The sequence below is a fragment of the Acipenser ruthenus genome, chromosome 26 (genome assembly GCF_902713425.1).
Source record: "Acipenser ruthenus chromosome 26, fAciRut3.2 maternal haplotype, whole genome shotgun sequence".
Lineage (NCBI taxonomy): Eukaryota > Metazoa > Chordata > Actinopteri > Acipenseriformes > Acipenseridae > Acipenser > Acipenser ruthenus.
In genome coordinates, this window is record NC_081214.1 from 1,281,483 (window position 1) to 1,308,879 (window position 27,397).

The 27,397-nt window shown below is 42.4% G+C and overlaps 3 protein-coding genes across 13 annotated transcripts in view; 2 read left to right on the top strand and 1 right to left on the bottom strand.

Moving 5' to 3' along the window:
• LOC117430678 (neurofibromin) overlaps positions 1-27,397 on the bottom strand; it is a 70,267-nt gene that overhangs the window by 22,560 nt on the left and 20,310 nt on the right. For 9 of the 11 annotated variants that reach the window (XM_059000897.1, XM_059000896.1, XM_059000894.1 and 6 more), the window contains exons 21-35: positions 27,256-27,395; positions 25,810-25,932; positions 25,579-25,662; positions 25,116-25,232; positions 24,581-24,762; positions 24,010-24,221; positions 23,737-23,898; positions 23,267-23,370; positions 22,821-22,956; positions 21,698-21,760; positions 19,834-19,992; positions 19,598-19,695; positions 19,102-19,248; positions 18,221-18,367; positions 17,602-17,712 (exon numbers count right to left, since the gene is read on the bottom strand). In XM_059000897.1, coding sequence (XP_058856880.1) covers positions 17,602-17,712; positions 18,221-18,367; positions 19,102-19,248; positions 19,598-19,695; positions 19,834-19,992; positions 21,698-21,760; positions 22,821-22,956; positions 23,267-23,370; positions 23,737-23,898; positions 24,010-24,221; positions 24,581-24,762; positions 25,116-25,232; positions 25,579-25,662; positions 25,810-25,932; positions 27,256-27,395 — 1,985 coding nt within the window. The remainder of the gene's footprint in view (positions 1-17,601; positions 17,713-18,220; positions 18,368-19,101; positions 19,249-19,597; positions 19,696-19,833; positions 19,993-21,697; positions 21,761-22,820; positions 22,957-23,266; positions 23,371-23,736; positions 23,899-24,009; positions 24,222-24,580; positions 24,763-25,115; positions 25,233-25,578; positions 25,663-25,809; positions 25,933-27,255; positions 27,396-27,397) is intronic. The other 2 variants (XM_059000900.1, XM_034903178.2) reach the window with 1 other exon arrangement.
• LOC117430681 (uncharacterized) lies at positions 162-3,580 on the top strand. Its single transcript, XM_034051024.3, has 2 exons — positions 162-272; positions 2,206-3,580. Exon 2 carries the CDS (start codon positions 2,224-2,226, stop codon positions 2,932-2,934), a length of 711 nt encoding a protein of 236 aa, XP_033906915.3. The 5' UTR covers positions 162-272; positions 2,206-2,223; the 3' UTR covers positions 2,935-3,580.
• LOC117430680 (oligodendrocyte-myelin glycoprotein-like) lies at positions 12,223-15,105 on the top strand. Its single transcript, XM_034051022.3, has 2 exons — positions 12,223-12,570; positions 13,382-15,105. The coding sequence occupies exons 1-2, from the start codon at positions 12,557-12,559 to the stop codon at positions 14,601-14,603; spliced, it is 1,236 nt and encodes a 411-aa protein (XP_033906913.3). The 5' UTR covers positions 12,223-12,556; the 3' UTR covers positions 14,604-15,105.

A 27,397-nucleotide genomic window follows, 5' to 3' on the forward strand; every position in this document is an offset into this window, starting at 1 on the left:
AAAAAAAAAAAATCTTTCTATATATCTTGGTGCTTTCTTTGAGAAAGCACAGACCATCTCGTACGTTAAAAATACCCAAAACACAACAAGCAGAAGCTAGAACGGAAGTGTGTCATCTCTGTGGTTATTAAGGAAGCTAGCATCTGCACATTAATACAGATGTCCTTATAAAAAGAGTCGACCCCTGCAATCACTCTCCATTCTTCTGTCACCCCAGATACACAGCTGCACAGCATTCTCGATCAGATTGACCAGACCAGGCTGCAATCAAGGTAAGTGGCAGGTGGGCAGCTGCCTTGCTTCCTGGATCATATTCATTTCACACACAGAGGACCACATTGACTAAACTTTTCTTCCACTTCAAAGTTGGCAATATTTTTCTTTCAATGTTGAAAGTGTAGGTGGGACACAGAGACTCTTAAAAAACGACCACACCTTTATTTTTGTCTTTTGTTTTATTAAATTGCAATTTATTATTTCTTGCTAGATCAAAACGTGAATCTGAGGTGCAGTGTGGAAAGTAGAAGAGCATGGATTCACAAATAGAATTAGATAATACAGAACCTAATACAAGGCAAATGATCAGACATGGCTGTGAAACCGGGTCACCACAACTAAACTTTGTTAAATATTTTTAGTTTTATTCACTGTCAATTTCTGTATGTCCGTAACAAACTCAGTTTTTTTTTTAGTTGGCAAACCATTTCTACTTGTATATATAAATATATATATAGGGCTTGACATTTTCGCGTTTTATTTCTGATCACATGACATCCTTATATATATATTGTATTTGTAAGCTAACAACAACCAAAAGCAAGAATATTGAAATCAACTGGCAACACATTTAAATGACCTTTGTCATTTTTTACTATTATTGAATATCGAATATCGAAGATATTCAGTAGTAGTAAAGAAAAACACGGTTCGAAAATTAGACCGATGTTTCTGTGAATGTCCCTCGCTTCACACAAAACTGAGCACCTTTTGTTGGTACGTTTCTTGTTAGTATTTTTCTTCAAGAAGTGCTACTGTTATAAACCCCAATCGCTTCCAGTGGTTTGTTATTTGCAGCGTGCATGGTGCGAATCAAACCAGGTCTTTATTGTGGGGTTTGAGTCAAGTCCAGGTGATCTTAGTGTGGTCTGTATTAAAAATTACACCAGTCTGTATCCAGCGAGGTCTAAACAGAGTCATTTAAGAACCATTTTAGTGCAGAAGTCCTCAAATGTTTTATTTGGGTGACAACTTTTTAAAAACTATTCTGAATAGGGATTGAAAACTGTTGTAGAAATCCTGTGGTGCCCGCACCCCACTTTGAGAACCCCAGATTTAGGGTTCATTAAACTTTTACAAGGTGTATTCCACGTTCTTTTCACACTAGCTGACAAACAAAACAAACAAACAAACAAATTATATATATATATATATATATATATATATATATATATATATATATATATATATATATATATATATAAAAACGTGCATCTGTAAAATCTTGTGGAGAAACATTAGCCCTCATCTCGAGTCCTGAAATGAGTAACGTCATGATTAAAAATACACACCAGCACCATATGCAGATGGCATACACTGAGATGCTATATACTGCGCTGCACGTCATTGGCTGTTAAACAGGAACCAGGAGAACTTTACCAAGAATTTGCATGAAAATAAAGAAGTGCTTTTAACACTTTTTGAAATGGTTTCCCCCCCCCCCCCCCATTGCTTTATATGGGGGGGGGGGGGGGGGGGGGAATGGCATCTGACTGATGAGGTTATCATGCATTTACATTTCCCTATATAAAGACTAGAATTTTTTTTTTTTTTAATCCACCCCATATGAGATCGCCATGCATGAGAGGGTTAAAGATGAAATTATTATAATTTAACATCATCATCATCATCATCATCATCATCATCATCATCAATATACCTGTCAAAGGAATTATATGATTTATTTTAAAAAGTCAAAATATCTTAGAAGGATCTTTCCAAATCAACCTAGTAAACCCAGGCGAGATAATGCCATTTCAGTTATGAGCAGAATAAAGCTACTCTCACAGGGTTTCTCAGAACAGCCCTAGGACTAATGCTGGCTATTAAAAAACCTATACAGATAGAGGTATACAACTTGTATAAGAATTAAAACATTATCACTGCCGATCGACTAGCAGTAACATTTCCTGTTTTATCGTTTAACAGGTAAATCAAGCTTCAGCAATGGCAGGATCAAAGGTGCACCAAGTTTTGGTTTTGGCATTGGCTTTTATCCTTGGATCGGTCCTTGGCGAATCAAGCCCTAATCCTTCAACTGCCAATCCTTCCACCACCGGTAAATCATCCATAGTTCAAATTACTGCAGTTTCTTCCAGCATGATAACTTCTACACCTGTCACACCCTCAGCAAGTCCCCCACCCTCGACAGTCTCCACCGCCTCCTCGACAGTCTCCACCACCTCATCGTCCTCCCCATGGCAATTATTTGAACCCAAGATTAGCTTGTTGGTAATGGGTGGGCTGGTTCTGTTGTGCACCATCCTGTTCATTACGACCTGCATCCTGGCAAACGTAGTGTGCTCCCTGAGAAGGAGCTACCGGATGACGCCACGGCCGACCAACAGCAACGCGAACCTGCTGAGCAGCTCCAATTTCGGGGCCTCCGGAGGTGCCAGTCCCAACGGCAAAGAGACGGTGTTGTCAGAGACGAGCATCATGATGGAGGAGGTGAAAACAGAGACGGCCCAGGAAAACAGGGAGCAGGAGAAACAAACAGGAACGGTCGCAAGCGCAGGAGCAAAGGAAGACGAGTCCCTGGAAGCAGCAGTTACTGCAGGAACCCCTCCAGAGGAACGCATGGGAAGCGATGAGGAGGAGGGCGATCTCCCTCCTCCACCAGACAATTCAACAGCAGATTTTATCCTGGTGGTCTAATACAGTGGGTTCTTGAACCCGGTCCTTTTGAGAGCTCCAAATTTTAAAAGCAGCGCTGCTTTCCAGTGTACATAAAACAGCACCCACGACCTTGAAGAAAAACAACATGCCTGGTCTGTTACTGGCCCCAAGGACCCGGATTAGTCATTCCAATACCACCGCTTAAACCCTGCAATGTGTAAAACGAATGGCCTGCAATATAAACGAACTCTGTTCAGTATGAATAGACCTACGAAACCAGAAGACTGCCCCACCTTTGAGCCCAGTTTATTAGCAGCCCCCTGCTGTAAATGAACCTGCTTCGATTTGCCATGCTGAAGTTTCATCCCTTCTTACTCAAACTCCTCTTGTGGTTGTAGTTCACTTTAATGCTGTTTTTAAAGCTATTGTGTTTTGTGAAGAATGAAGGAAATTTGTAAGAAATTAATTCTTATGCAGAAAAGCCAACTCTTTTTTTGATCATAATTACTAACGCTTTTTAAATGTATGATGTAAACACATTGCAAACAACTTGAACGAACGCAGACAAGCACGTCACTGACTGCGGTTTACTTTGGATTCAATGCTTATTACCTTTTCTTGGAATAAATGTATGTACTTGATTTTTTAATTACAAATAAATAAAATGTTCAGTCATTGTAAAAAAGTGTTCAGTCATTTTAATAACAATATGGTTTAAGGATTTTTCACACTACAGATTATCACATAACTTGACATTCTAAAATGGGCAGACTGTAACGCCAGTCCACTTCAATACATGTCTTTATAGTACGCCAGGTAAGCCCCTGCATAGGTCCTAAAGTACTTCATCTTTTTAAACATACCAATAAACCTGCAACAGTCTTGCACAAAAATAATACGACTCAGAGGCATTAAATACAGACCTAGCTGATCAAGGGTTCCATAGGCTTGCATGAGGAGGCTGAAAAAATCCTGAATTTCAGGAAGAGTTCACTAGGTTGATCAGAACCACCAAAGTGTCATTTCTGGTGCCGAGACAGATTTCCTTCACAGAGGCACAGCCTGTTCTTCTTTCTCCAGCCACACTTTTAAACAACCGGACCTTTGAAACTATAGGTCAGTGCACGAGGCAGTGAACAGCACCAATGGAAAACAACAACTCCCCCTTACTTCCACAGCCAGGTACTGTAATGCTGACTCTGTGTGTGTGTGTGTAGGGGGGGGGGGGTGTGAGTGTATATGTGTGTGGGGGGTGTGTGTGGGGTGTGTGGAGGGTGTGGGGGGCGGCAAATTGTGTCAATCCTGAATTTTTACCGGGCTTACAATATTATTATTATTATTATTTATTTCTTAGCAGACGACCTTATCCAGGGCGACTTACAATTGTTACAAGATATCACATTATTTTTTACATACAATTACCCATTTATACAGTTGGGTTTTTACTGGAGCAATCTAGGTAAAGTACCTTGCTCAAGGGTACAGCAGCAGTGTCCCCTACCAGGGATTGAACCCACGACCCTCCGGTCAAGAGTCCAGAGCCCTAACCACTACTCCACACTGCTGCCCATGTATTGTATGCTACAGCACCTTTGGAGGGACCACACCCAACTAGAGTCTTGAGGAGATGAGGAAAGCGAGGGGTGGTATTGCATGAATCCACACAGTCTCAGGTGTAGCCGACTAAGCCACTGTTAACCCCTGTGCAATCTGAGACCTCTGAAGGAGGGGTGGGTCTGCATGCACAATGTGTACTCCAGGTGCTGTAGCTGGAGAGATAGAAGGGCAAAGAGCAAAGCAGCAACAGCTCAGAGAGAAATATTTCAACCAGGGCACAAATGTACACAGAAAAACAAACTTTAAAAAAAAAAAAAAAAAAAGAATTTTAAAAAGACTTCTGTCGCCTTCCCAAAACTCCTGAAGCCGTTTCCTCCAACTACCGCTGTGTATCTAACAGGCCAATCAGCACCGAGTCATAAAAACAAGTGGATGTTTTGTTGAAACACAAATACATGTGTACCAGCTAATGCAAAGGGATGCAGTGTTCACGACCCCCGTTTTCTGAAGAAACTGCTGATTGGAATTAAAGTGAATTTAGCATTTTTTTTTTTAAAACTGCGACTATAGATATATACTTCCTTTTACCACTTCTCGTCAATATATCACTGTAGCAGCCCCCACAAAAGAAGAAGAGCAAATCACAACCAGCAAATGGAAGGTAACCACCTGCAGACTAAGCTACAAAATAAGATCAAATTACACAGAACTGCAGTAGTATCTATTTTCTGAAACCGCAGTGGATGACAAGTGGCAGGATCTCTCAGTTTACTGTTTTCTCAATCTAAAAATCTGTGGATGTTTAAAATCACAAATGTTTTAACGCAACGCTGTACGCAGTCAAAGTAAATGTGAACAATGATTACATTTAATGACTAACTTGTTAAGGTATGCTTCCATTTAAAAAAAAAAAAATAATTGTTTATTGGGGAAAATGTTTTAAGAATTTAAGAACTTAAAGCATACTCAATTCCGTGTCGTGTCTTCAATACTATTTTTGCTTCTGTTATATGTACTCACTTCCTGAAGTTGAGTGTCGCAAGTTCTCAGTTTCGTCTCTCTCTCTCACACAAACGATGAAACTACACCTCTGACAGACCACGACAAATAAAACACGGGGAAAGAAACATATTTTGACCAAAAAGAGATTCAACATCAGTGAAAAACTGGATGTAGGCAGAAACAGAGAATTATTAACTTGATGTGGTAAGTAAAGCACACTTAATATCATTGAGTGAGAGGAAGCTCTTTGAGCAACAAACTGCAATACCTACGTACGGTGCAAAAAAAGGAAAAAAAAAACCAACTTATTTTAGGCGACTAAGGTTGTTTTCACTCAAGTACAGCCTACACTGTACTTATAGAAGCTACTTTGGTATGGAGTGTGTGTGTGTGTGTGTGTGTGTGTGTGTATTTTTTTTTTTATACCAGAATCAGTACATTTGAAGGAATGTTTTGCACTTTGGGGAGGTGGTTATGTATACAGTATGTTAGCGGATAACTCTACAAATCAAAAAGTTGTTTGCTAAATTGCTTCAATCACCCTAAAAAAAACGGAAGTTCTTTATTTTATTGGTTAGTAATACATATCCAAGTACAGTGCTTGAAGTCCAAAGAGTTCAATTCAAATGAGCAAGGCAACATTTTTCTCTTCCCTTTGAAAATCAATTCCCAGTGCCATACTAATTGGAGGAAGTTCAGCTTACTAGAACTAAGACACCCTTAACAATGAAATCTACTTGTCCCCTCTCTCCCCTCGATGTGTTGTCTTTAACTTGATTTCAGGAGGTAAATGTTTTTACATGAACAAACACTGCATGCATTTTGTGGTCAAATGTGCTGGTTCACAAATAGCATTTAAAATAATGTGCAGAGTATAAACTTAACTTGAACTGAATGTTTGCTTCATTCAATTCTAGAATATGTAGATTTGTGATTATTTTTACAAACAGTGGCTCTGACCTACCTTCTACAGATCTCAATAGTCAATAATATATGACCTGTATAGTATTTGGCAAATGCTCTTCAGCTCTGTGTCGTTACTATTATGCATTATTCAATGTATCTTGAGATTTACTTCATGTTGTGTTTCTCTAAAGGCTTTACGAAGAATGGAAAAATCTTTCAAAGCTGCAAAACCTGCAAACAAAATGGAGTATATGTACATAGCTGCTGCCTTCACGTCCCTCTGTGTGCTTCTGGCAGGGTGTGAAGGTAGCGTTACCACACTGTCAAACCCTCTCACTGCAAAGGCTGAAAATGAATCAGGGGTGACTAAGGCCAATGGAAATTCTACTTTACTGAGTCCAGCTCCTAGTGTCAGTGCGTCTGCACAGACAACCCCTTCACTGGACCCTGCAGCAGAACAAGCAGTGCAGACACCTCTCACAGCCGAGGGGCCGAGGGAAAAGCAAGAACTCCAAACCACAATTCATTCCACTCCAGGAAACGCAGCAACGCAAGCTCAAACACCCATCAGTGATGGGAGTGTAATCGGGGCCTCGGAGGAGAAGAAATCATACGAAACCTCCCTGATTCCAAACACAAATACCATTAAACCAGTTTCTCCAAGTCCAAGCCACACTGAAACTGAACAGCAACCTCCAGAGAATGCAAGTTCTCTTTCTACGAATCCACAGCCAAATCCCGGGACAAAGCACGGAGTTACCCCTTCTGCGGAGTCTACTGCCAAAAAACAAGACCCAAAGGATACAACTTTGAAACCAGCAGCCAACACACCGGCAGTGAATAACACACCAACCCCCGATTTAACCAGCCCTGAGCAGGCCTCACAAGAGACAACAAATGCACTTTCTACAAAGCCTTCAGCAAATGGGATTACCACTCGTCCCATGACAGCTTCTACTCAACTTGCACCAACAGCTCGAACGTCTAAAACAATTACAACGTTGAGTCTAGTCGAGCCTGAAAAGACCACAACAGCAAGCGACCACACTACCTCTCCAAAACCAACACAGAAATCTCAGGGAGCTGCAGTTACCACTTCTTTCATCCAGACAACCCCAAAAATATCAGAACCAAAACCTGCAGCCACCACTGAAGAGAAAAAGACAACAACAACAAAAGTTCTGCCAAAAAACCCTGCCCTCCAATCAGCCGACAGCACAAAGGCCGGCACGATCGTAGCGGTCATCATCGGGGGAGCCTTGGTCTTGATGATGTTAGCCATCGTCGGCATCATGATACAAAAGCGGCGCCTACAACAGAAAAGAGCAGCGGACTCTAACTGGGCAGGACCAAGCCCGTTTTTGGACGGCCAGATCCTGTCTCCTCCTGTGGAAGATGAAGGGAATTACAGCCACCGACTTTCCAAGCGGATTTCCCTGGGGACCTTCCTCCCTCAGCGGTTATCCAAGAGGTTCTCGTTGCTGGAGGAAACCGAACTGGAGGGATGTGATCCGAGCGGCACTTTCGGTAAAGCCGCTCCTGTGCAAACCAAGAACGGCAAAACTGAAGAGAGCGAAAAGCAAAACAGCAGCAGTGGCGGAAGAGGAGGAGGAGGAGGACCAGCGGACACCACTCAATCATCATTCTTACCCATGACTTCACTGCAAACTGCAGTCAGCAGCAACACTGGAGACCAACCCCCTTCCCCACTGCCATCCACACAACCACCACTGGAAACAGTCAGTCTTGACCCACCTGCTAAGCCAGCCAACAGCCCTGTTAATGATGATGTTCAAGTGCTCCCGCCCCCGTTCCCGGCAGCCAATGAGATTCCTCCACCACCCCTGATAGACAACACGATCCCACCTCCACCTAGTGATCAACTGGTCCTCCCACCTGCACCCTTATTGTATGAGCAGTCGATCCTTCCTCCGCCTTCTCCACCACCGCCAACAGATGCTCAGGCCATCCCCCAAGCAGACTCATCCAGCGATTCAGATGTACCCTTCCCATCTGGAGAGATCACCAGTCCACTGATCAACTCCAATCACGCTGCACCAGATAGCAGCCGCCAACTGCTGCCCCCTTCTGCTACCTGAGGCTCCTCAAACCGAGCGGCAAGGTGATCGTAACGCAACCCAGATTTGCATCCTTTTGTTTTTCTTCTTTTTATCTTCTTCTGCAGAATATCAGAATCATTCTCAGCTGTGAAGTTTCGTGGCCAGGGTGAGAGAAAAAAAAGGCCCCTTTCACTTATGGGACTATGACACACACTTTCCAGTGAAAGACTTCATTCCTAAAATGTTCCTGATCCTGGCTCCCAATTTTGTGGATGGGAATGAAGTTACTTTTTTTTTTTTTTTTTTTTTTTAATTACAGGTCCTGGTTAGAAAGAGACACAAGTGAGTGGTTTCTTTAAGCCGATGGCAAAAACCACTTCCGAAAAATATGAAGATAACTCAGAGGGAAGTAGCAGCCCATCACACTGTACCCAGAACTCCTGGGCTGTTGCACAGAACTGTGATGACTAAGATAAGGCACAACGCCACACTCACGTCAACAATTTCAAATTGTATTCCTTCAACTTTCTATATTCTATACAGAGAATATAGGCTTTGCTTTAGTGTGGGAATCTCTGTAATGTCTTTAGTAAACACCCAGCATGGTAAACTTCACATGAAGGTATAAATGGAAGGTAGGCTACATTATTTTTTTTATTTAATAAACCGTAACTTTTAACACTCTATACATTAAGACATATAGCAGTACTAAAGTATTTAGAAACACATTTCTGCAAGAAGTCTGTATAAAAGTCTTTGTATTTCATAATGCTTTAAACTTGAGAAACTGGCACTTTCAAAAACAATGCAATCTAAGTATTAGCAAGACACTGGAGTTCCAGATCTTTGAAATGTTTTGGTTTTTTTTGCTGCCATTATAAAAATGTATTCTGAAATATGATGCTTTTGATGCAACCGTTGCTATTACGATGTATAAATAATAAAAAAGTAAATGTTTCCATTGTATAATTTTTTTGTCAGCTATTTTAAATACACAATATCCATAAAATGTGTGTACATAAAGTAGGAAACACACTACGGAAACACATTAGACTAATGCATTGTTCAGACACAAATGTAACTAGACATCCCCCCTACACATTAAAATTGACTGATATTAATATCTTATTAACTAAAGAAAACTGTGAAGGAAGGTAGTAGGGTATTTTTTAGCACGTGTTCATGAGACATGCAGAAAACTCTACATTTCGATTAAGCAGGTTAATAAAGTATTTGGAAATGAATGGTGTTGGGCTGGTGGTGGAGTTGTGTGGGTATTTGATCGAGCTTCATCACTCAATGTCAGGCATTTAGCCACACACCAAGCTGGTTTGTCTTCCAAAACCCATACATGCAATCTCACAAGAGATGCGTCGACTCTGCAAAAAATGTCCCCACTATGCATAGAATCGATGCACCTGAATTGCAAATATGTTGACTCAAGCAATTTGAAGTAAAAAAAAAAAAAAACACTTCTCTATTGAATTTCCAAAGGCCACTGGCTCCCTTTCCAACCCCATAAGTGAAAGCATGTGAATGGAGTGTGCTTGCTGGAAGCGAGCCAGCGTTTGAATGCAGTGTGTGGTACGAGCTGCAGCTGAAAAGACTGCAGCGGAGACAGAGAGACGGTACTATCAGGTCAGACCTCTATTAATAGGCAGAGGGTGTCACATCACTAGGGATCCAGCTGGGGGAGAGCAAGAATGTCTTCCTTTGGGACTTGAAAGAAGTCTCCCAGCAGCAAAGTCAGTCCAAAAGGGGCTATTTTAATCCATAATTCTATTTGTTGGCAATTGTTTTATATACTTATTTTTTAAAGCACAGCAGCCTATGATTAATGACAATACCACTTCCAAAGCAGGGGACAGCAACAACCAAACTTCACGGGGCCCCCCAGGGCCCGATCCCAGTAACCTTTACTTGGGGGAACTTGTTTTAACAATAATTCATGTGTTAAACGGAATGCTTTAATAAACAGTATATTCCTATGTGACTCCTTTTCCAGCCCGGCTCAAGGTTAATTGAATTGGGATGCTTGTCCTCAAGGTATATGAAGTGTTCCGTTTTATGCAGCCAGGATGTATGGATTGTGACGGGACAGGGAAACGACTCAGCAGGGACAGGGGTGACCTGATTCACATTGCATTCCATTTCATACTGCTGCTGGAGGAAACGTTATGTGTTACTGTATGTAGGACAGCTCAGAACAAGGTTTCAAAAGACAAGTGCCATAAAAATCTAGACCAGGTGAAAGGAAAAATCAGCTGTGATCACGAGGAAAGATCTAGCACAGCTGCAGATTTACCATTGCGTGGGGTTTTTTTTGTGGTTTTTTCATGATCTGATGGTTAATACTTATTTTTTGTTTTGTTTGGCTAGCAGTTTTAGTTTTGCAATTTAGTAAAAAAAAAAGTTTTTAAAAATCACTAAGTTAAAACTATGGAACGTTCAGAAATATGGAAGCAATTCAATCAAAGCTCTAGAACACCTGAGATTCAAATGATTGAATGGAGGTACAGTCATCTCCGGCTAAGAGAACACCCCTCAGGAAGCAAGCAAAGTGTTCTCTAAGACAGAGTCCACCACCAGACACAATATGAATCAATAAATAAATAAATATATATGTGTTGCTTGTCATGATGCACGTGCATCAGCATATGAAATGAACAAAATAAAGTAAGAAAAAATAGGCAAGTGATGTTAATAAACTATAATAATAATAATAATAATAATAATAATAATAATAATAATAATAATAATAAAGTAAGAGACAAACTAACGTTAATAAACTAACTCAAACTAAATTAACACAGCACCCCTACGCACGTTAAATGCAGCAGCAGCTCTAGATTAATTATGAATACACGTACAGGAGTAATATTCAAGACATGCACAAAATCATTTAACAGTATGGAGAAGCAACTCACCAGAAAGAGAAACACCAAATTGCTCGCTGACTTGCGGCTGATTCAGGTGTTTTTCAGGAGCTCGAACAATTTCCCACTTTTTGTAGCAAGAGAAACAGCATCGCGTTTCACTGTTTGTTTGCCTGCCATTGTGTAGTGATGAGGTGCAGTCATCAGAATACACAACGAGGCAATGATAAATAACGACGGCTCTGTTATGACTGAATAAACCAATCACTGCTCCTCAAGACACTCTCGCGATGACAAGTCAGTTATGAAAAGATTGAATCAACCATTTGAATTTAAGTTTGACCTTGATGAGTTGTCAGGTTATAAAACAGTACTGTATCAGTTGTGAACAAATCGCTAACCGTGCCAAAGAGGTGTTCTTTTAAGAGAAGTTCCTGTTCCTTTAGGCGGAGCATTTACAATGGGAACAATCAGTTTCACCACAAGGGTGTTCCCTTAGGAGGTGTTCCTATACGCAGAGACTACTGTGCCCCAATGTCACAGCAGTGGATTTCCTTTATCCTGCTCTAAATTAAGCAACACTTTGGAGGAGGTAGCATCCCAGCTAAGGGTAGGATGCAAACTTTCTGATTAACGACAGAAGAAAGAAAAGGGACATTGAGCAGCGCTAAGGTCACTTACAGAAAAAGGTTTTAAGAAAGCAATTTTCTGCAATGCATAAAAAAGTGCATTTAGTTTGTTTATTTATCTGGATGAAAAAAGGAAATAAATAAATGTAACAGATGCATTCTAATTTTCACCAGATCAATAAAAGTTAAGAGCTCACACACAGTACTGATGAAATGTATTCAGATAATGGTACGGAGGGAGGGAGGGGGGGTGTTTCGTCGAGTGCAATCCTGATTTGATAAAAGGCTGGAGTCAGCAGCACAGCAGCAGTAGCGTTGCTGGATCTCACTGCTGCAGTGATCCTGCTCCACAGACAAGTGCTGGAAATGCAGATCAGGAGTCTGCAGCAGCAACAGCAGCAAGAGCAGAAGCAGCCCCTCCATTAACACACACACACACACACACACCGCCATGCAGCTGGAAAAGCACAGAGACACAGCCAGGAACACCAACACCGAATGCTAACAAGCAGGAGAGAAGGGAAAAACGACAGAGGATTCAAGACGGAGGATTCTTAACAGATTGAGAAGAGAATAATACACTGTCCCTGTTGCTGCAGAGAGAGAGAGAGAGAGAGAGGATTGTGAACTGATGGAGAAGCGAAGGTAAGTGATTGACCACAGGAAAACACACATCAGGAAATAGAAACACACGCACGGTCTTGTCTGCTGCTCTGCAGTCACCTTTGCTGATTTTTTTTTTTTTTTCCTTTTTATGCAGCTCTGCCACATTTCAGAAGTGGTCTTTCTCTAGAAGTTTGCAGTGTTACAGTTTCACTTCACCTCTGCAGTGCTGTATGCAGCACAGTCGCCTTTTTAGAACTAGAATATTTCTGCGCTACAGAAATATAGATTTGAAAACTTTCACAAACATTAACAAATATTTCTCATGTTTAACTAGTGGAAGAAGGGGCTCACGGTAAAATGAAAACTGTCTAACATCAAATACATGAATACAAATACAGAACTGAAGTGATTCTTACCAGGCTCGTATAGGCAGCACTGCCACTGCAGCACAAGCAGACATAAGATCTGGCATAACTTCAAGTTACATTCCAGCTGGTATAAGAGAATAAACACCTTGTCTGGAAGAAAAGAGCTGCCAGCTGGATCTTATAATAGTAATTTAAATTTGGGGATTGCTGTAAGATCAAACAACAGAGACATTCAAGAAAATGTTCAACTGCAAATATATATATATATATATATATATATATATATATATATATATATATATATATATATATATATATATATATATATACACACACACACACATATACATATAAACACACACACATACCAGTATTCGGTGTGTATATATTTATATATAGATAGCTATAGATGCTTGAATGTTTAAATTGATGTTGCATGCTTTGAACACTGGTTAGTTCACTTTTTTCTTCTTGTTTTACAGTACAATGCTGAGGTCCCCTGTGCTGGAGCTCGCCTGCGTGCTGGTCCTGCTGCTCATGGGGGAGGTCCTGTCCATCTGCCCCCAGACCTGCTTGTGCAGCAGAAGCCACCGGGAGGTGGACTGCTCCGGGAGGAACCTGAGTGAACTCCCCGATGGGCTCCAACACAACATCCACACCTTGAACCTCTCCTACAACAGCCTGGTGGAGCTGCACTACCTGCTGACCCGCTTCGCCCACCTGCGCACCCTGGACATCTCCTACAACCTGCTCACAGACTTCCCAGCCAGCCTGCCCAGAGCCCTCTGGGAGATCTACGCCTCGGGCAATGGCATGAGGCTCCTGGACAAGAACGACACGGCTTACCACTGGAACCTCAAAGCCCTGGACCTGTCCGGGAACCAGCTGGAGAGGGTGGTGTTCATCAACAACACCCTGCCCAACCTGAGATCGCTCAACCTGAGTGGCAACAAGTTCTGGACGGTGCCCACCAACATGCCGTCCAACCTGCAAACCGTGGATTTATCCAACAACTACCTGGTGCAAATCCTTCCGGCTACACTGGACAGGCTGCCAGACCTCGCCTATTTCTACTTGCATAACAACAGGTTCAGCTCTGTGAGCGATCGGGCTTTCAGCAAACTGAGCGGCCTGAAGCTGATCACTCTGAACGACAACCCCTGGGTGTGCGAGGAGGAGCAGAATATCTCGTACCTGCTGAGCTGGGTGAAGCAGACTCCCGCCCGCGTCATCGGCTGCCCGTGCTATACCAGGCACGTGTGCGGCCGAGCACAGGGCGACAAGCCACCGGCCCGGCTGACCACAAACGGAGGCTGGCACTTCGCTTCGTACACGCAGTCCAGCGTGACCGCCGGCAGCGGCAGGGTTTACGGGAGGCCAATGCCAGCTGTGACGGAGAGTTACGCTTCCAAGTCTGCGGCGGTGCTGCTGAACCCACCGTCCAACAGGACCTCCTGGCACGGCTCGGCCGCCGATCCTCCCGTATTTAAAAGCCGCTTCCCCTTGACTTCCACCGCGCTCTCGACCGTTAAAACATCAGATCTACCAACGAGCACAACTCCCAGCTCCACCACAAGCACTGCCAGGAAAACGGCGAGCGTTATCCGAAGCACAAGCACCAGCACGGGCTCCACAGCCAACGCCCTCAGGGCCGCTGCCGTTAACCTTTTACTTTCAACGCTGGCGATGATGACAGGCATCTGAAAACAACTCCTTTTAAAACAACACACAACATAAGAAAAAACATTTTGTTACGTTTCCAACGTTTTTAAATACTGATTGTATTCTCGTGTTCTCTAGTGAATGTGTACTCGCAAACCAGATCAAAATGCTTAAAAAAAAAGTGCTTTCCTGCCTCCTGCAATATACAGTACTACTATTGTATGGCTATATTGTGCACACATTTTAACATGCGCACTAAAATGCTATTTTCTCTCGCTCTGTACTTTGCTTGTTCCTTAATGGATACTGCATTTTATGACTTCCTAATGTGAAACGAATGAAGAAATATGTTTGCAATGTTTTTGGCTTACAGGCGTCATCAGGATGTATATTGAGCATTTTTTTTTTTAAACTTTAGCATTTTAAACAATTTCAATTTAATCAACTGTTTACTACTGGTTGGCAATACAAGAAGTTGAAAAATGGCTTTTTTTTTGGTTTGGAAGTTTCTAGCAAAGACATTAATAAAGAAATGACAGCTCAAGTTTAAAGTAATGTTATTAAAAGGTTTTAAATCTGTCTGCATGCAGCACCCACATAACCTTGCTCTCCTCTGAAATGTTGACTCCCTGAATTTAAAAAAAAAAAAGTTATTTTATTCCACACAATATCTTGAGATTCTTCTTTAAACACAATTACTTACAAAACATGATTTATAATAATAAGTCATTATGGCTCTAGATTTAATAAAAATAAAACAGTAACCTAAAAAAAGGTTAAGAAACACAAACTTTTTTTTTTTTTTTTTTTAACAGTATTGATGTTCTGTGACCAAAGTTAGAAATTCCAATCGTATTTGTCGCAATATTAATAAGGGCTGCAGTTATGGCAGTAGTTGTTATACACGCCTCCACAAGGGGGCGCAAAGCCTGACTGCATCATGCTTTCAAAAGCAACACCTTTCTGTCCAATAATGTTTATGTTTTAAATCGAACCCATGCAGGAAGCCTCCCAGCTCCACCACAAGCACTGCGGCTGTCTCTGAAAAACACACACATAAAAATACTGAAGCAGCCCCTGGAGTGTAATCTGGAAAATCGTTTTTTCAATTTCGTTGCTACTATTTAGCTGCAAACCACGGTGATTAAAAATACATTTTAAACCAATACGATATAACATTTTGTTTGAAAACAAACACTATGATAAATCTACAGTATATACCACATGCTACCTTACAATACATTCTTAAACAGTGTTTTTCAATCCATTCCAAACCATGATCTGCTCCCAACCATGTCTTTAACAAGTGAATGGAGCTGCGTTCCAACCACGTCTACTTGTTTAATCAGGTAATCGAGGACCGGGTTGGAACAAAATCCTGGACTGGAATGGATTGAAAGAGCCGCAAGTGAGGGACTCTAAAAATCGAGGAATACCCCAGACACCGAAAACAAAGATTACAAGACTGAGTTACTGACACCGTGCATATTCGAGGGCCTGAGTGCGATCACAAGATTCTCACAACACAGCCCTGGGCTTTTCTTCTGAAGCATAGACAAAAGCACTAACTTATTTCCTCATGTACTCTCAGCTTTACTCAGCTTCTCTGAACCAGCACACAGCGTCCATTCTTGTGATCTCGAACAGCGCTGGACTGTACTCATGTGCCTTTGCCTGCTGTCATTTGGAAAACGAGATTTCCAACCAATAAATAACATTTTCCAAGACAGCTCTCCTATATTAGCCTACTAGCGCTCAGCGCAACCTGCTCCCCACACGCCCAGCTTAGTCAAATCCGTGGTTTCAGGTATCCCATGTCAGCTGTGAGGTCACCAGCTCAGACAGCAATAAAGAAGAGAACTTCTGCATTGGCCCCAGCACTTCCAACCAGACACCTGTACAGGTAGCGCAACTCACCACCCACCTGCATCAGGTATGTGCACAGCTTTTAACAGAGATCACTGTTTAATCAATGTTATAATATGGGCATCAGAACACACAAACTCGGATTTGTTTTCTTTGCATTATTATTATTATTATTATTATTATTATTATTATTATTATTATTCCAGAGGATTGATGCTCAACATATTTGTTAAAAGATGAAGGGCCATACTTACAAAAAGTGTTTACTCCAGTCTTTAAAAGAACTCTTATTTATTTGAATGAAGAAAATTCAACAGTGCAATGTACAAAACCAAGAAGCAGATAATTTGAGAGTACTTGACGTAAATGTTTGATACTAGTTTTGTAAGAAGTCAGGTGTTTTCCTCCTTTCTAAAAGTTTCGAATACAACTAACGCGCTGATTTTGATTCTCTTTTTTAGTGCTAAAGTTGGTCGAGAACATATCTTTATATATAGCCTCTGGTATATGCAGTTTCAGAGCACCAACAGGAAGTACCAGGCACTGTTCTGATGACGACTGAAATCTGTCTGAATCTGTACTCGTAACAAAAAGATCTGTGTGCTGTGCAGTTTACCCCCATGTTGCAGTCCATGATGAGACTGCACCACGCAGGGAAGAACAAAACACCACCGTTCACTTGTTCTACCAGAAAAGCATTCCCTTGCCTACGTGACCCGGTGTAGCCAAGCTCCAGTCACACACCTCAGCAAGGTTAATACGTAATAAAAAAAACAGCACACGTGCCTTCCTCTTAGGTGGACCATTAAGAGATCCTTCACACTTTACCACTTGGGCGTGGAGCCCACATCACCCAGTCATACAAGTATGCGTTTCAAATCTCATTTGAAGATACTGAAAAAAAGACTTTAAATTTGAAGTCTGTAAAATGAATTTTTAAAGGGTTGTTGTCTTTCTTAACCCGGAAGCCAGCAAAAGCAAGACAGTGCCACTCATCACAGGAATAAAATATTTTCTTATTTCAGCTGCATTTCTGTTCTTTCACATTAAAGGCTTACAAACATCCCCCGCGAGGAACGGCTTTGCTTTTGCTGCATCCCATGAGCAGGTAAATGAAAGCCGACATGTATAAACACAGAACCGCGACACACAGAGGAATAAGAAACGGGCGTACCTCCGAGCAACGTAATAAAACACGGGATTCCCAGATCTGGAGGTCCCGGCTTGATAGAAAATGTTGAGTGTTTTCAGAGCCTTGAACTCGTCTTTTTCATGCACTTGGTGCCTATTAAAAAAAAAACAGAACACAGATATTAAACAAGAACATCAGAAACATTGACAAACTTGGAGGCCATTCGGCCCATCAGTGCTCGTCTGGTTCCTAGCAGCTGACTGATCTCAAAATGGTGACGTCAAGTCTTAAAGGGTCCCAGTTTTTCAGCATCAACAGCATGGCCAGGCAGTCAATTCCTTCACCACTCTCTGTCTTAAGAACCGTCTCCTATCCACTGTCCTAAGACTTCGTTTACAACTGTGTCCTCTGGTCCTGGTTTCCGTGCTGCGCTTAAAGTATTGGCTAACCCTTTAAAAGATACAAGGGACATACGTGTCCCGCAAATAAAAATGATGCTATTTTTGCAAGGAGGTGCACGAAACAGGGTTTAAACCGACAGGCTGGATCTGGTCATGTTGTAGAGAAAGCTGTGCATGTAAATAACACCGGACTGCAGGAACGTTGACATCAGGAGGGACTGTGCTTTGGTAGGAGGAAACGCAGCGTGCAGTGGAGTTACCTCGTCATGAACTCCTCAAATTTGGAGCTGGTGAGGTTGAGGCTGGACCAGTGCGTGTCGGCCACAGGCTTGTGCTCGGGGGGGCCCAGGTATGCCAGCAGAGTCGCCATCTTGTCAAAGGGCCTCCTTCCCACGGCCTTGTGATCCCTATGAACAGCAGCAGCACACTGGTGAGCCAATGCAGTGCCCCTTAGAAAAGTGTACTCTAGCAAAAGCATGAGAACCACAGTAAAGCATAGGCAAGCACTGTACAACCCAGAGAGGTATGGTAAAGCATAGGCAAGCACTGTACAACCCAGAGAGGTATGGTAAAGCATAGGCAAGCACTGTACAACCCAGAGAGGTATGGTAAAGCATAGGCAAGCACTGTACAACCCAGAGAGGTATGGTAAAGAGTATAAAAACAAAAACCCCATGACACACTGTTGTAAACTGTAGTAAAAGCACATTATAAGCGTGGGAAAACTGCATAATTACAGGGCAAATTTACTGTGGTAAACGTTTGCAAGGGAAACAATACAGCAACACAGCTTTAAGTAATGCTATACAAAAACAAAGGAGGTCTGGAAACTGTGTCAACTCTACGCATTTGCTTTTATTGACACGCAAACTGCGTGCTTTCATTCTAGCTATGTGAATGCTTTGTTTCATAGTTGTTTAAATAGTTTTCAAGGAGGTTTGCCTCGTTTCTATGAATGCTTGTGACTCTAATAACTTGTAGACAGACATATCTGATTCATTTGAAATTGGTATTTGTCATCATAATAAGGTAAAGGGATGAAAATAAGACTCCTATTGCACAGCAGTTTCGCCCATTCCAGGTTTTAATACAAGCTTGATTAGCCACAGTTTTTACTGCAGGTGTTAAAGCACACTCCTACCTGTTACTGGAGAGATACTGCCCGATCTTCTCCTGATTGTTCCACAGCAGACGGTGCAGAGCCAGCACGTTGCCATCGCTGATGAAGGACAGGCTGTGATTGACAGCGTCGCTGGCTGGGCAGTCGGACGCAATGTCCAGAAAGAATCTGAGGGGTACAGGAGGGATACAGGGGCTCAGGAGGGGCAAATACTACAGTGGCCTGTGTTAGGTTAGCAGGACGGTTTTAAAACGTCCCTTAATACCATGAATGACACAATTTGATGTTAGATTTGCTAGTACAGCAAAGAAGGGTTTTTTTCTATCTTTGTGGGGGGGGGTTTTCCCCAATGATTTCCCTGAACTTTTAACAAAAAAAACCCGTCTTGTTTTACTGCCTGAAAACGGCCACCTTTATATTTGCATTCGCAGAATCAGAGCGTCACTGAAATTCACGGCAGGGGCAAGAATCACATCAGCTGTTACTTGTGGGGGTTAGAAAGTCACCGTACACGTACCTTCTTGCTGCATCAAAATTGCTTTTGACAAAATCATTGAACGGCCTCATGTGCTCTTCCTTTGTAAACAAAACGTGGTTGGCAATACTCTGAAGTATCTGAAAAAGACAAATACAACACGACTGGAGTAAAACTACTAAAAATAAAAAAAAAAAGTACACAGGTTGTCAGGAGAAGGCTGGGCTTTGATTATTAATATTATTATTGTTGTTGTTATTCTGCTGCTATTCGGGTACCTTGGACATTAGCTTCAGCCCGCGTTCGATCCTGGGTGGAGGCTTCTTGTCCAGGATCCCTGCTTCGTAGGGGGAGACGATGGCAGGGTTGATGAACCTTAAGAACATGGCACTCCCGACAGCGCCCATGCTGTTCTGGGGGAAGCGCTGGCTGACCACCTGCAGGAAACAAAGAATGAAACAGGACAGAGGGGAAGAGTTAAGCACATGGAGGGGCACGCATCAAAACAGAGGCATGGAGGATGCAGGCCATTGCAACCTCCTCTAGCAGCCTGCAGAGCAAATGCAGAATGAATTACAGAGAGAGAGAGAGAGGCACACCGGCAGGGTACGCCTTCACCTCCACACCATGCCAGCGATCAGGAAGAGAAGAGCAACGCTACATCACCGCGGCTTACAAACGCTGCACTGGAAAAGACGATTAATAGCAGAAGAAGGGAGCATGATCCGGACCGCAGGGGGGCTTGGGGGGGGGATAACATCCAAAGTCATCCTTAAAACATTTTAAAAAAATCACCTCATCTTGAATGTACTGCAGTGTACTGTTTGAAGAGCGCACAAACTAGAGTCACAATTCACTCGCCTTGCTTTGGGCAGACTGGGGTTCTGCATCGAAACATCAGGAAACTTTTGAACTGTGCATTGCGATACTTAATGCAATAACGGGAGAAGATATAGGAAAGATAATGGATGTTAAAAGATCTTCAGCTTCAAATGCAAGCCACACCTATTCTCTCTATGTAATAAACAATACCACGTCAAATAAGGAAGGGCCTAGGGTGCTTTATGCTCAACCTGACTGCGGCTAACTACAAAGAAAGGTCACTGTGGTCTGCAAGCCACCCACGCTCCGTACATTCAGACTGGAATAATAACCTGAAGCTACTGCACCGAGTAGAGCTCTCAATGACGTTTCAGTGTGTGGCAGAGTGGAGCCATACAGAGCTCTGTGCGCCTCCTCAAAACCACACAGCGGAAATCAAAGAGCCCTGCGCATGCCGCAGTGTCAGTGACTCCAGGGTCCTTCAGGACAGAAAGGCAGGAAAATAAAAAAATCAAGGCGATTCCCAACCAAGGTTTGAAACAAAAAGTGTAAAGCAGGGATATGCTGTACAGGAGCTGGACAAACACTCAGAAACACCTGCAATACGTAACACACCCTCGTGCGAGGGACTCCTTCACCACATGCATTCTTGTGTACTTCTGGAGCTGTACCGTTCCAAAAACTGCCATTTCCTCCCATATGCAAATGTATAACAATAACACCCGTTTCTTTAAATCTCCCCTTGCACTTAAAGACTTTTGAGGTCCTAAAAAGCTAGAGTTTGTATATCAAAGTTACTCGAATAATTAAAATCGCAGTAACGGTCTCGTATCCCCTCCCTGGAGGTCCAGTTGACAGTAGTATGGCAGGTAAGGGAGTCTATTTTTTTGTCCAACCCCTGTAACAGTATTTTGAAACCTTAAGGGGAAAAAAAACCTGTTAACTGAACCAAACGCTCATGTTTTAAAAACACAAAATCAGATCACATAAAAAAATAAAAATAAATTAAAAAAAACACAACGAGGACCAAATACCAAGCAGCACAAGTCTGAGAAACCCCTTCAATTAAAACCCTTGAAAAAATTACTGGAAAGAAGTGGTTTTTAAATAGAAAATGCCACTGGTTTAAAAATATTTAGCGTTAATTGAAATGAAGGCTACATTGTGCCAGAATTAGTAGAATGATTTCAGAGGTGAAATTCGAATGCAGGCTGAAGTGGGAAGATGTTTTGGACAAATAAAAAAGCAAAAAAAAAAAAAAAAAAAGGCTTTTGCTTCGGAAAAAAGAATAATTGCCAATAAAAAGTTCTCCGAACTTACTGATTTTTTGTTTTCCTTTTTTTCTTTAACGGTAGCTTTATTCAGTAGAGAGTGGCAAGTTGCCTATAGAACAGAGATGAGTACACACAAGTCACAGCACCAGCTACACACAGAGAATACAAACCAACGTTGACTTGCACAACAAACAAAAAAACACTACACAGTAATGTGACACAAACACAGTGAAGCACTTTTTAGATTTAAAAAAAAAAAAAAATAATCCTAATTTTGTTACATTTTTATATTTCGGAGATTAACTTGGGAGAAGATTTACAAAATCAATGTTGATCTCTTTTGAAGGATCCCACAGCACAAAGTTTCAATTGCTTAGCACTGCGCACTGCTACACCAGTAAGTGAGAGAGAGGAGTGACTGAATGAAACTCATTCACTGGAGACATGAATATCAAAAAAAATCTATCAAAAATATACATATACACCTTTCTTAATCCATGTACTTTGGACAATAAAGAAAGTGTAAGTAGATATTATTATAATGTTATTAAATTAGATATCATGTGTACAGTGCTGAATTAAAAAACGATATCTATATAAAAACATATTTATTCATGGAGATTAACATCTTAATTAAACATGGTTATAAAATAAAACAAAATAAGAACCAGACAACCAATTGTCTGGTCCACACAATAAATGCTGAGACTTGCCACAGTAAAAAAAAATAAAATAAATAAAAACCTAGTAGAACCCCCTTTATCCAAACTGGATGCACGAGCCTGCAGTGTTTATTAGCAGCGTCTCCTTTCAGCCACACACTCTGCACGGGGATGAAAGAACTCTGAGCGATCCATGACCGCACACCACTCCCACATCCCCGGAGCAGTTCAGATAAAAGGGACTCCACTGTAAAACTGAAACACGGCTCATGCTCCCCGTTAATATAACGATGCTGTCGTGAGCTCAGGGTTCGCAACATGCGCTAACGCTACTGCTGCTGCTTCTGCTTATTGGTTTCGTAGCATGAACAGCTTTACGTGGTGCAAACAAAGAAGCGATAGAACGGTCAATGCCATGAAACTGGCAGCAAATGACTCTGGCACGCTTGCGTGTCCTTCGGTTGCCCTTCTGCCTGGTTGCACTTCATAGCGAGCTCTTGGGCATACCTGGTACAAGCAGTGGCACACGCTGCGCAGCTGGGGAGGGAAGTCGCAGGAGGAGCTGAGGATTGCGTGGAAGAATTGCTCCGTCATCTGCAGCAAGTTGCGCTGGTTCTCCTCCAGACTCTCCGTGGGTTCAAGCCTGAACAACGCGAGGAGAGGAGACACACACACACACCTTGCGTTATTATGATTCCCTATGCAACGATTCTGATCATGCATGCTCATTTACCAGGCTTAACAAGTGATTTATAGCAGCAAAACAAACAGCACGGACAAGTCTACGGTACAGTCGAAATACAACAAAATCTAGGTGTTTAAACATGCAACAATTTTACTGACTGCAAAACTGTTTCCTTTTTTATTTCTTTGCTTATGTATTTATTTATTCAGAGCTAGTATACTGCACATGAAGGAGTACAAAGGGATTTGTTCTGTTTTGAAAATACAACCTGGTGGGGTCGACCTCGAAGCTGACATGCTGCCACTCCGGAGTGGTGATCACTGCTCTTAGCAAAGGCTCCAGCAGCTTCTGCAGGTAGGTAGCACCATAAACCTGGAGACAAGAGTCACAGCGAGCCTCGTCACTGTACAGGGCCGAGTAGCGTTCTCTCCAAAGCATTGCAGAGGAGCACGCAAGCAAGCAAGAGCTCACTTCGATTCCCTATTCAGAGAACTTGCAAATGTAAAGTGACACCTGTTCCTTTAAATGTCTTTAAATTCACAATTACGCATGATTCAAATATTTTCTCTAATTTGCCCACCACATCATACCACCAGCAGAGAGGGATAAACCATGAGGCATGATTTTAGACAGATCATTTAGTTTATGTCACATTCACCTCCAGTCTCACAATTTAACGCAATATTCAAAAAGGGTATTTCAATAACAGTGCCGCCTCCTGACGACACCTTTCCTTACCTTAAAACAAAAGGTCATTATTTTACTTGCTAGGCTGTTTCCTCTGAACAGCGTCTGCATAGAGTCTGCCAGCTCCACCTCTTTGGAAAACATGTTCCACAGCAGCTGATACAGGAGGTGCCGGGAATCGAAGAGAGTCACCAGCACCCGGGCCAGTTCATCCTGATTGGGAACAAGAACAGCAGCACACAGCAGTATTTACTATGGAAGTCGCTTCACCTGTAACAGAACTACTGAAACTTGAATCTTTGCAGAAATGCACAGTCTACCTACCCACTGCGAACAAGGCACCACGTTGGCCAAAGCCATGGCAATGGGCAGCTCCCCCTGATCTCCCATCATGGTGACCAGCTCGACCAGCCTCTCGAAGCGGTCAGCCAGCACCGTCTCTGCCAGCGTGTCGAACTCCGTGCCCTGCTGCAGGATCTTGGTCAGCACCTCCATGAAGGTGGCTCGAGTCTGCAGGTCTTTATGGTAGCCCAACCCTGGCAACAAAGAAGAGAGTCCTGGTAAGCAGTCTGGTTACCTCTACAGGGCTGGAATGTTGAATCCAATCCTGGTTTAATAAGGCACACCTGAGCGTGTTACCTATACACTGGGGCTAATGAAGCTCGTAATAAAACCTGGAATGGGTGAAACTGCTACGCAATAGGAGTCTGATTACCGTCCCTGCTCTACAGTGGCAAAGAGGCTTAATGCCAAGAAAATAGTACTTTATAAAACTACTGTTAGGTCCTACAAAAAAATCCCAAATCGGCTTAATTCTGCATGGTTTCGCTGCTATTGCTAGAGTTAGGAAACAGTGCCGACGTGACTGCTGCAGTGGCTGCTTCCCCACGCTCACCTATGGAGTGCATCAGGCCGCTGTCCACGTTGGCGTTGAGGAGGTTGGACATGGCCAGGACAGTGCAGTGCCGCAGCGAGGCCAGCCTCCGGGACATCCCACGCTTCCGCCCCCCTGTCTGCTGCCCGTCATCCTCCACCTCGCTGCAGTCATTCAGCAGGTTCATGAACAGAGTGAAGTACCTGAGAGAGACACAGAGCCCATCAACACACTCAAGAGCAGGGGTGCAACGATACACTAACCTCCCCGCATCGCGAGACATGAGAGTGACCTGACTGGAGACTTGCAGGATGCACTATAAGATCAAATGATCATTTCATGATGGGACCGTTGACAAAAATGAAATGGGACAGGGAGAGTATGTATCCGTACCAACTATAAAACACACTTCCTCTTCATTCAAGAACCATCGAGATCTGCAGTGAGCGCTGGCTGTGCTTGTTTTCTTGTGTTATCACGATACACACTTCCACTACGATACGTTACGACATGTAAAGAAAGGGTCCATCGATACACAATGAATCACTACTCTTACTTTAGGAAGAGCTGCGACTTGGCCTCCATCAGTTCCACACCGTCGCCCTCTTCTGGCTGGAGGGGTAATCCTGCAAGAAGAGACACGACCGCCTCCATGCTGGCCTGATCCAGGTCTCTGTGGGCGAAACAGGAAACACACAGACACACAAACACGGAGAGACACACAGACACACACAGGTGTTTTACTGAAATATTTCACCACAAAAACAAACAATTAAATGGGGCTATTAAATGTACAATACCATCGGGGCAGTTTATTACGGATTAAGAAACACAACAGACAATGAGGCACGATACAGCGATTAGTTAAAATGGGAACTACACTGTGACACATGTGGGAGTCTGCTCCAGTGGATTACAAGATAAAAAACAAATAATCCGGACAAACAGAAATTCATCAAGCAACACCGAGTTTGCATAACAAATGACTGGACGGAGAACAGGAGTCTTGTCTTGCGTACCTTGTCAAACACTTCACGTCGTCATCCGCTGCCTGGTTGGAGATTCCCATAACCCAATCCGTCAGGTACTCCACCATTTTGTTCCTAAAAGCGACACACTGTTTAAAAGCAAAGCAATATTGCTTGACCTCACTCCACGTCACATGACATCCCCGAGACTCCATCTGAAATTTGAAAGCCCCCCTCCTCGGACCGAGACACCCCTGGGCAGCCCTGAAACGAAGCGCTTACCTGAATTTCATCTCCTGACAAAACGAAAGGTCGTCCCGTCTCTCCATCATCACTTCAACCAGTTGGCACAGCCTGGTTTTGATCTGGATTGCGTGCACCATGTTTCCCAAAATGCGGACATACCTGAGAGCACGGAGAAATCTGTTACACTTTCAGCACAGGGAGGTCCCTTGCTCAGTATAGAGGTGCTGAAATGGGTTTTTTCTTTTGTAGAAATGTTTTCATAACAACGTTTGTACTTGCAACATTAATTTAAAAATTCAATTAACGCCTATGGTGAATACGTTTTTATGACTAATTAGCTATTAACATTTAAAATATTCAGTACTTTGATGTATGTTTCAATATTAACTAAATCAAGTTATTAATCAAACTGATAAATCTTGTTACATACCGGTAACTGATTTATTAAAATGTTTGGACATACTGCTATTTTATTGATGACTGGCTCGTTCACAGTCGTCTTAAAATAACGCAAGAATATGTTTTGTTGGAAAATAATAATAATAAAAAAAACATTTTTTGACTGATTTATTTTCAGAAGTTTTCTTTTGGTTAAGTGGTGCAGCTGCGCTCCGATTTTATTAACTTTATTTTGGGGGGTGGGGGGGGGGGGGGTGTTGCAAGATAACTGAGTGTGATTTTGCAAGTTGTATTTGGTTGTACAGAGTAGTTGCGAAAAAAGTAACTTTTGCAAGGCTCTCGTTTCCTTCTGTATTGTGAGCATGGCAGTTCAGTGTGAGAGGTAACGGCTGCACGATTTAGTCACACAGTGTTCACAAATTAGGATTTAAGAGTTATGTTTTTGTGCTCGTTGCACTGGTTTTACTCACAAGTGATTCCTGTGCAGGTGTTTATGAATGGGAATCATAACAGACATGCACTTCTTTCTTGTATGATGACCAAGAAAAATAAACTGCATTTCTAAAATGTTCAGTTATCCAAAAGTACTTCAATTTACTAAAAACGTCTGTTTAGTTTTTGAAATTTATTTTATTTACTAAAATTAAAGTGTTTAAAAAAAATAATAATTCACTCAGTGCATATTCTATGTGATTTCCATCGTTCACAATATTTATTCAAATGAATAAAGGACAGTTTAGATTTAGGTTTATTTATAATGTTACAGTTTTAAACATATAAAATGTTTTAATTTGACATTTTCCCAAGGAGTGCTAATAGTGGGCCGCAGTGCCTGATGCAGCTGAACAGGTGGGCCTCAGGTAGAAAGGTTTGGGAAGCCCTGCCTTACATCATCCAACATCAAACAAGGTTCTCTAGAAACACACATCCACAGCACTCCTGCATGCACTGGGACAGCCTTGGAAGGTAGTGGATCCCTACCAAAAATTTCCGACTGTCCACCTGCTCTTGCAAGTTTAGTTTTAGCCCATCAGCATGGGTGTTACCTATCCAGTGAGAGACAGCGTGTGCTATTAAACTCACCTGACTAGGTTGAGCATCATGGTCTCAATACTGGCCTGGCCCAAGTGCTCGGAGCTTCCTTCAGTGTGGTTATCCAGCAGGTTCTTCATTATAGCAATAGTCTGCTCCACAAACTGCGTATTAGTGTCATTGATGGGAACCT

Bases quoted from the DNA above. Each gene is read 5' to 3' on its own strand.
- LOC117430681 (XM_034051024.3), top strand. From the start codon at position 2,224: ATGGCAGGATCAAAGGTGCACCAAGTTTTGGTTTTGGCATTGGCTTTT.